Source organism: Lycorma delicatula, chromosome 3 (genome assembly GCF_047948215.1).
Source record: "Lycorma delicatula isolate Av1 chromosome 3, ASM4794821v1, whole genome shotgun sequence".
In the NCBI taxonomy this organism is placed as follows: Eukaryota; Metazoa; Arthropoda; class Insecta; order Hemiptera; family Fulgoridae; genus Lycorma; species Lycorma delicatula.
Window position 1 is genome coordinate 17,236,175 of NC_134457.1, and position 10,708 is coordinate 17,246,882.

At 28.8% G+C, this 10,708-nt stretch overlaps 1 protein-coding gene across 1 annotated transcript in view; it reads right to left on the reverse strand.

Moving 5' to 3' along the window:
• Positions 1-9,535, reverse strand: part of LOC142321410 (carbonic anhydrase 2-like) — a 363,624-nt gene extending 354,089 nt beyond the window's left edge. The window contains exon 1 of the mRNA XM_075359477.1: positions 9,381-9,535. Within this exon, the coding sequence (XP_075215592.1) occupies positions 9,381-9,417 (37 nt within the window). The 5' untranslated portion in view covers positions 9,418-9,535. The remainder of the gene's footprint in view (positions 1-9,380) is intronic.
• Between the last annotated feature and the right edge of the window lie 1,173 nt (positions 9,536-10,708).

Here is a 10,708-nt window from a genome sequence, read left to right on the forward strand (position 1 = left end):
ACGATTTTAATGCAGTTCACTGAAAAAAAATTTGTTTCCCCCACGCCCTCGATCATACACAAGAAAAACTAAAATTTTTAAAACCTTTCTTCTCACAAATTGTTTTTTTTTAATTTGATGATTTTTGAAATCTGAAGTATACTGTCAAAAAGTAGAGAATTCAAGCTTTAATTTTTTTATTAATCTGTCTAAACCTCTTGGTTGCAAAGTTAAAGTGGTTTTAATATAATCATTTTTTATTAAAAAATATAGGTGTCCCTTTAATTTTTTGTACTAGTGTAATAGGTTTTTTATTTTAGTTTGAAATATCAGGAAAACATAATTTTTACTTTTTTTTAATCAGCCATCGCCTTCCTAGACCGCCTGAACGCCCCCAATTTTTTGTGGGCCTTCTACCGCCCCCCCCCCCCCGAAGGCCTCCAGCGCCCATGGACGTTATCGCCCACTTTGAGAATGAATGGATTAGACAACCTCTACAACATCTAATCATTACTCATATATATTATCACCGTACATTTATCATATCGTAGTCAATGCAATCAGAAGTTTGTATTACGTTGTGGCTTCTCAGTTCTACTTATTCATTCTTTTGTTCTCGTGTTCAATTTTTGTGTTTCTGTTATTTATTTACTAAAATGTTATTTGAAGTAAATATAATACAATTTTTAAAAGTTTACTGGAACTTGAGTGTAGTGTATTTCTAGATTTGAGTCTGTACAACATGAGTTATACCATTATTTTGACACGTCAGATATCGATTCAGCTGATAATAGCACACGATTGATATCCCCTCCAAAAAAAAAACCGCGAAAAAGTGCCTTAACTCGTGCGAAAAAATGCGCATTTTAAATTCTTACAAAATTACGGATCCAACGGGTTGATTTCGGATGTCGTTAAATAAACTGCTAACACGTAAGTGGAAGTTGTACTGGTTCAGTGTACGATGTAATTCGCGAGTATGAATGTACTAATGAATTACGTTTTCCTAAAAATACAAAACCCCGCAGATCAATTGAAGAAATAATTGACCATTTCGTTAACAACGCGATTCGTCGAAAAAAAACTACAATTTTATTTAATGAGAAATGGTTTAGCGATGTGTTAGCTCCTTTGAAAGATAATTATGTTGTCTTAGACAACGTCCCTTTTATCAATCATGTAGAAAGGAAAGAATTCCAGACGTCTTGGAAAAAAATATCAAAATGTGGCTTCGTTTAAAAGAAGTGATTTTTGTAGAGTATGAACTTAAGGTCTGATTATTGCAAAGGGTTTCGCGTATTAAAAGTAATTTTAATGTATATAAAATTGATGAGTTAGCAAGATCCAGTGTCACATCTGTACATCGATTGCCTCCCTATCGTTGTGTACTCAACTCGATCGAGTTAATTTGGGAACAAATCAAAAGTTACGTAGCGTCAGAAAATACTGTTTTTAAATTATGTGATGTTAAAAATTTATGCTTAAAAACCATCGATAAAACAGGCAAGTAGGAATATAAAAACTATATAAAACATGTAACGGATACTGTTGAACCATTTTATTGGGAATTGGATAATATAATTGGACAAAAAAATTTGAGCCTTCCGTTTTATCTCTTAATACTGACAGCACTACGGATTTCTCGCAATCAGATGAAGAAAACTAAACTGAATTTATTATTTGTTTATTAACATAGAAATTTAATCTAAAATATTAGTGAGATTTTATTGTTTATGGACAATCGACAATTTCATAACTGTTAAAAACTCAGTTTTAATTTATTTAAATCGGAGATGTGTATATCTTAGTAAAATATAATAGCGCTTGGTAACTGAATATTAACGTCGCGTAGTTTCTTTTATATTCATCAGGATTTATAGGAGATGCTTTTGAATCGATTTCCGGAACACAAGTACGCGCAGTCTGTTTATTTGAACTGTTGCTAGCTGAATAAAATAGTTATTAATATAGATAAATTTGTTTAATCAGTAGAAAGTTCAAAAGAGGTGTTCAACACCACAAAATAAAACAAAATTACGTAATATTACATTGGTTTTGTATTGCTACAGGATTCTGGTTCATATTTAAATAATGATATAAACTAGTTTACTTTGATCGCATTTGAATTCCTGAATTACTGGTATTCGTTTGGTTTATGGAGTGTATTTCAGAAATCATGGTCCCGAAATCCAATAAATTTTCAAACTGTATTAATGCTTTTTTAAGCGATATCCCATAAAAAAGAGAGAGGGTTTTGATCGCCAATCCTTATACTTAGGACTTTTACAATCTGTAAATCTCATAATTACAATTTATCATTGAATCATTGTAATATTGATCCTAAAAAACCTACAACGAATTTTTTTAAAGATTATCCCTTCCAGTTCTTTTGATCTCTTTTTGGTCAAGGTTTTCACGTGATGACCATCAAAACAAAGAATTAGTACAATCTATTACCGATGCTAGAGTGGACGGTGGAGTAGCGGCTTTTATCTCACGGCCAACTTCATATTACCAGTTCCATGAGCTCACTTTTTTATTTCAATCCGTTTAATATTTAGCTAAAAAAAAGAACCGAAGTGGCCTACAAGCAATTTCTAACTCTTAGAAATAAAGACCTTCTACGTCATTATTTCTAATGTTTTCCAACACAAACGTAATAAATATATTTACTATAAAAAAGTAGCGGAACATAGAAAATAAATCTATACTTCCATAATATTAAATAAAGAAGAGGGTTTTTATTTGTTCGGGATAAATAAAAAAAACTAGTGGAACAATCGCAACCAAATTTTTACCCATCTTTCACGGCAGGTTTTTATATATATTTTATCTCGATTTGAGGCGATTTGCCAGTTGAAGCAAAAACTTTAACCAATTGAATTAATGAACTATAAACTGTGAATCTTTTATTACTATGTGATCTGGGTTTGAACTGAATTTTCGAATGAATAATATTACAAAAATAATAAAATTAAGTTTACGTTAAATAAAATAATATTAAATATATTTAATTCCTGTTTTAACAATAATGGGCTTCCCACGGGGACTGCGTGTGAGACTAGAGCGGTGAAATATGCGAGCACCTCGTGGGAGGCTAAATCGAACATCACCATCAACTGGTTACAAACGGTGTGCCCCTGGAGCGCTGTTTTGAAAGGTGCAATGGGGGTGCTCTTATAATATTTCTACAAACAATCGTTCGATTTTCAAAATTCGAGCGGGATATTTGTTAGTAGATTGAAGTCTAACTTTTGCACGCATCAGGTACAATCTCGATCTAACAGATCACGCACGGTTAATCGGAAATGTGTATATATATATATTTATTTTTTTTTGTTAAAAGAATAATAAAATCTAATTGTAAAAAGGTTTAAAAAAAATTTAAGGAAGAATTAAAATTGTTGAAATTGAAATCTAAGACAAATTAAAAAATAACCACAAAAAAACCTATTATCCCTAAATTTAATTTTCTTTATAATTTACTCTTTTTAAAGAAATCTACTTTACATTTTTCTTTTATTTAAAATAAGTAAGCCTGTACATATTTAAAAAAAAAAAAAACAAAGAAAAACCCCAACGAAAAGGCAAAAAACAAAAAGGCTTCTTAAAATTTCAAACTGTTAGTCGCCGATCATGAACTACGACCGTTTGGATACCGGGAATATTCTTTAGTACCTAAACTTATCCAAGATTTGCCATTAATTTTTAATCTTCACTTAAAGATCGATTAAGATACACCGTGCTGCATATCCAATATTAAACAATAATGATAGGAAAAAAATGTATATATATAAATCATCAAAGAAAACCATTTAAGTTTTCTTTTTTTAAAAACCTCATTTCAGTTAAATTAGTTAATTTAAAATTAAGTTAACTAATTTTATTTCGGTTCATTTTTATTTTTTTAAAGTACAAAAGAATAAACACAGAAACTAAAAAAAAAGTCATGAAAATCTATACATTTGGTGAAGACCTTCAAGTTACATAAATAACAGAAAAAAAAACCTAAGTTCTAATTAAGAACATCCTCTTTTATAATATTATATTTATTTAGAAAGAACTTAAAAACTCTAACTGTATTTATAGTCCAAAAAATTGTATAAGGAATTGTATAATGAAGATAAGTAAAAGTATTTGAAAAATGTTTAATGATTTTTCAATCTTTAATTAACGTAATGGTATTTGTGGTCGCAATTTAGGTTTGAATGGTCAGGATTTAATCTTTTTCATACAGTTTTACTTGTCTCGTAAAGATCTTTAAAACAAGTTATCACATTACCATACGCCCCAATTCAACTTTATAAACCGCCCCTGCTCCGCCATTCCAAAATACTCTAAATTAGGTCTTACCGAGTTACCCTGTCTTATCGGAGAAGATTTCCATGGAGAGAATCGGGATACCTCAAATAACAAAAAAAAAAAAATAAAGGGAAGCACACAACCGTAGTTCCAGCTATTAATTAACAAACACATTGTTAGCCACCATTTTGGATTGGACGATCAGAATTTAATTTAATGCATAATTTTTCTAGTCTTATCGACTTCTTTAAAATTATATATCAAATGACTACGGGGTTTCGTTTAAAATTTTTGAGTCCCCCCCCCGCAAAACAAAAATAAAAAAATAATATGAAATAAACGAGCCTCATGGTACAAAGAAGAAGGCCGCAAACCGCATCCAGTTATCTAAATTATAAAAAAAAAAAATTATAGGAAGGTGTAAGTTACTTTTCAGCCACCCGGTATATTTAAAAAAAATTATATATTGTTCATTAAATGCCATTACTTCAAATATATAATTCTCTTAGTTATATAGTTAGATATAGTTCTCTTTAATTGCACTGCTCAAGTACCTTTTCAGTGAGTTATCAATTTGTAACGTTTAAAATTTAAATGTCCAATGTCACACAATTTTTTTCAAGTGATTTAAAAGAATTTTAACATGGAACTTTAACAAACAAGATATTAAACTACTATTCTACTTTATCATTACAATATGAAATACAATTTTAATTTAAATACATGTGTAATTATTTAATTATATTGTGTAAATTTATTTAAAAAAAAAAAATCGTCGAAGTTTAGGAAGGATAAACACAATGTATAGCAGTTCTACTTAAGAGTATCTGAGTTAACAATAATGTTAAACTGCCAATAATACATTGGAAGGGGGTTAGTGTATTGCAGATAGTATATAGGACGTCATAGGTAACACGCACAAAACCCAGTGGCAATCCAGTGACACGCTGCTCGTCAAGTGAGCTGTCTAAACTTTGATAAGTAATAATTTACAAATAATATTTAGCTTCTTTATACGGTAACTATTTCTGCCTGTTTACCGTATTCAAAATAAACCCACTAAAATTATCATCAATACATTTTTTTTTATCAAAATTCGCCGACTTTAAATATATTCTCTATACCTAGTATTTATTTCTGTAGAGGCATAATCGACTGAACAACCTTAAAAAAACAACTAAACAACTGACGACAAAGTTGTAATAGTTTCCTAGCATTGGTTATTTAATTTATGATGCAAAAGTAAATTACACATGAAAAAAGTTACCTTTCTTTTTCCTGTTTAGCCTCCGGTAACTACCGTTTAGATAATTCTTCAGAGGATGAATGAGGATGATATGTATGAGTGTAAATGAAGTGTAGTCTTGTACATTCTCAGTTCGACCGTACCTGAGATGTGTGGTTAATTGAAACCCAACCACCAAAGAACACCGGTATCCACGATCTAGTATTCAAGTCCGTGTAAAAATGGCTGGCTTTACTAGGATTTGAACGCTGGAACTCTCGACTTCCAAATCAGCTGATTAGGGAAGATGCGTTAACCACTAGACCAACCCGGTGGGTTAAAAGTTACCTAAGATTTTTTTTGGAGCAGGAGTTATTTTTTAAGTTTTATTGTAAAATTATCATTATATGTTTAATTTAATCAAAAGTTTTAAAAATTAGAAAAATTGTATTTTTTTTTACTTTTTCTGGGCCCCACCTTCAAAATCACCTTTCATGTTTGACACTTTTTACGTAAAAAATTCCACTAAAAAATATACAAACAATAAAAAGTTATCAAAGATTACTTGTTTGGCGGAAGGGGGGTGAATAAGATGAAATTTTATTGTAATATTTATTATAAATGTTTAATATATTAATAGTTTAAATGAACACAAAAACGTTTTGAAAAATTAAAAAAAAACAACATATTTTTAAACTTGGATCAGCCACCCACCCCCAATACTGCCCCCAAAGTATTATTTTTTTTTTTGATCGCTTGCGCTACTACTTTGCCTAGGAAGACATTAAAAAAAAAATCAGGAGTGTTTTGATTATTTAAATAATAAATAATTGAATAATTACTGAATTTATTAAATAAATTCTCAAAAAAATTACGGTGTTAATTAGTCAAGGTTAGCGAGCGTAGGTTAAGTTTGGTTAAATTATATTTATAAAATAAATAAATATAAATAACAATTTATTAAAATTAATAAAGAGACTGTTCATTTTCCACTGAAATCCGATTGACTACTTTGTTTTTAAAGCTGTAGCTGCGGTGGCGTTAATACGTTAAGTACCAAATTCCAATTTTAATAAGTGGGGATTGATTTTTTTAAAAAAAAAACCTTTTTCCATTATTTATACAACCATTGTAGTAACAAATTTTCTTTAATAAAGTTTTCTCTAAAATGTTTCTGAAAAAAAATTGAAATCGATTTTTTCGCGATATCTTCGCATTCCCTAAACGAATTTTGAAAAAAAAAACATGATCAATAATACTCCACATATAGAAAATATTTGAGCAAAATTTCAAGAAAATCAATGGCAATGCGGCGGCACACATACGAACACAAATACTTTATCTACATGAACGACATCGGCTCTAAAATTAACAATTTGCAAATAAAACACGATACCCCATTTTTGACGTGATCACCCTATTTTCCCCTTTAACATAGTTATTCTAGTTATATTTGTCGGAAAAGCAAAAAAGAAAAAAAATGGAAAGGCAAATTCTAATTAAGTAAAAAAATATCTGAATATCACATGAAATAATGATGTTAAGCCAGTTGTATCATTTCTATATTGTTGGAAGGTAGAAAAAACAAGATTGCGTAATATTTTTTCAGTAACATTAAATTGTGAAACCAAAACAGTTTCCGTAATTTAACAACGGACACGCATATATCTAACAGTAAATAATTTATTTAAATTTCTACATTTCCAATAAACTATCTAACAAACATAAGTTAAACTACATACAAACAATGTACAAATAAAAGATCGATTAGTGTTAAATTTGTTTACCGATCAAAAGCTCAACTGTAATCTAAACATCGTTTAATTTAAATAACGCAATCCAGGCATAACTTTTAAATCACTTGGGATATAATCGATCGATAAATTACTACAAAATAAGCTTATTAGTGTTATACCAGTATAATATTATATAAGTTCTATGCAAGGGTAACCAAAATTAAAAGTTACATACAAATCTACCTGTAAGAGATACTAAATTTCAGTAAAGACTCTTGGAATCCTATCAACGCGCTTAGTTTTTGAACTATGAAAACGAGTGAATATGGAAAGGTTTTCAAAAATCAATCATAAAATTAAAAAAAAAAGGTATAAGTAACTAAGAACATTGTGAAATAGGAGGGGGTTGTATTTTCTTTCATTAAAATATTTAAATACTACTGCAATTACGATTCTGGAAAATTATCTAAAATTACAAAACACTTCTAATCCTCCATTCATACACTTAACAAAAAAAATCATCCCTGCTATAATAACAATAAAGTAACTAAAAAAAAAAAAAAAATCAAATTATTTTTAATATTATAAATTAAAATAACTGTACCGACCGAAATTGTTTGTCGAACACTAACGTAATACCACTTAAAAATAACAAACTAATCAAATTGAATTCCACAGAAATTGTTCTACGGGAGAGATTTTCAAAACTAATATTATACGAATAATTACTTCTTCATTGGATTTTATTGTGTCACACCACTGGTATAATTCACTAAGCGGCATAATTAACTATACTTATTTTCTGAAAGAACAGTATATGATTTAAAATTTTATACGTTTTAAAATTATTTTGTTTTCTTTAATTTCGAACGATTCTATAAATATATGTGGACGTATAAGATCTTTTTTTTTAAAAACAAAACGAAAAAAATTACATAACGGTTGAAATAAAACGTAAAAAAGTAAAGATAACATTATCCGTAATAATCCAGCGAGTTCTTTTCCAAAATTAAATTTAAAATAAAACTAATTAAGAAGGAAATAAAAATACGGCTCGAAGAACGTAAATTACGATTTAATACAATTTTTTTTTAAATTGGTCTTTTAAAGATTTAGTACAGGAAACAAGTTGTAATAAGTTAACAACACTCTTAAATAAGGAGCAGAGAATTTGAAAATATATATAAAAATTTTAAACACCAGAGTAAAAATTCAAATATTTCCCGGTCACCCATCAGTTCAACATTAGTAGCTGTGAAATAATTCATGACTTGAATATTGAATAAATAACTCTCTCTCTGTTTAAATAACACATTTACATCCATCATTTTTACATTATTAACTGAAAATTTGTAATACGTCACGATTACTTTAAACATAATTCGATTAAAATTAGACGTAATGGGTTATTTTGATAGAAGATATTATTTTTAGATAAATTTATTTATTGGAAAACAAACATTTCACTTAACTGTATCATTTGTACGAAAAGAAAAGGCTGACATATCAAATAATAAAAATATTTATCACTGTTACAATGATAAAAACGACATTTCACACTTATTTAATAACTGCAAATAAAAATAAAAAATAAATTATAAAATCGCTTTATTTATATAAATTCTGATTTCGTTTCTTCATAACGATAGAAATATAGTTTCAATTCACGTTCAACAATATACTAACCTAAACAATATTCATCGAACAACCACTCTTAAGTAAACAGAATTTTATGTAAACAAATCGGTTAAATATTTTACAATATAAGACTTTAAAATACTTAGATATGTTAAATCTTAACATCTTAAGATAAGTAACACAGGTCGACTGCCGGTTAAAAACAAATTCCTGTCGACCGATATAAACCAAAACGAGGGGTAATTTTTATTACAGTTACTTTAGAAACAGAATTAAACCATTACTACTCAATGACCCGTGTCTGAATAAATATTTTATTCGTTTGTTACAACAATTAATAGCGTCATGTAATAATACACGTGTGCAATACACACCGCTTTCGTTTAAAATGTAAATATTAACTTATTCGATCAAATCTTCAAATATGACCGTAAGTTGCACGCTACCCGGTACAGCCTGTTGAATATAATCAAGGTCAGTCATCTGGAAAAAAAACTCACCATTTGTTTCAGTGTATCCCCAGTCGTACTTGCTCATTGTATCTTCTTTTAGTCTTTTAACTTATATAAACGAGTTTTATCTCCCAGTACAACTTCTCACTACGACGCACAAGTCCGAAACTGTGATAGTATGAACTGTAATACTACATTTTAACTAGCGCCTATATGGAGTGGGGATAGTCACGTGGTATAATTTTCCCCTCCAAAGACATTGTAGGCTATTACAATCAGCTGTGTTTTGTGTACATTGTTCAAACGAAGGCGGTGCAGTATACGCGCGCGTGCGCAACTCCACAAACATTATTATACTATAAACCTAACCTGGACTTAGCTAGAGAATCGTCACAGCAAAAAAATATATGATGACCTTGTCCAGAAATTAACTGCCGATGTCTTTGCTGACGTTTGTAGAGACTGGTCGGGTCATGTCATCTGGAAGTGATCAGCGATTATTTTATTGTTTTATTGCTATAATAAAATCGTAAATAATAAATTTTATTTATTTATTTTATAAAGAAATGAAATAATTTTTTTTTAATAAAAAATATAAACAAGTCGATGTGTAGTAAATAAAAATCATTATAAAAACCTTTTTACAAAATGAAAATTGATAGCTATTATAATAAAACATCTTATGTAAGAGTTGAAAAAAATTAATGATTTTAATTAAAAAATACCAAGGGGAAAAATGTTGCACAGGTGTTAATGATTTATTTCTATTACTTGTTTAAGTTTTACTTTTATTCTTTTTGAGTTACGTAAATAAAATAGGCATTAAGTTAAAAAAAAAAAAAAAAATTAGTAACTTTTTATTGTGAATTTATTTTCTGTGCAGAATGGATAGTTACAATTTTATTAGGCCTACGTAAGTATTACTTAAATCAACTACATTGTTTTAGTAAATATTAACAATTTTACAATACTAATATTTGATGTTATTGTAAACATATTGTTGTGGGTATGAGTACATCATGTGTACATATTTGTATATGACATTTGTTGCTAATTTATTTTCTTTTTTCTTTATCTTCAGTCATTTGATTGGTTTGATGTAGCTCCACAAGATTCCCTATCTAGTGCTAGTCGTTTCATTTCGGTTTACACCCTACATCCTACATCCCTAACAATAATTTAAATACTTCATTACAGCAAAAATACTTCATTAGTGCTAATTTATTACTGACATACTATACATACATACACATAACATATAGGATTAATGTAGAAGCAGTTGTTTATACATTGCAATAATCTATTATAAATAGATCACATGATTATTTAGTACATAAAAATTATTTTCTCCCTTTTTAGTAGAAAAATAATTGGAA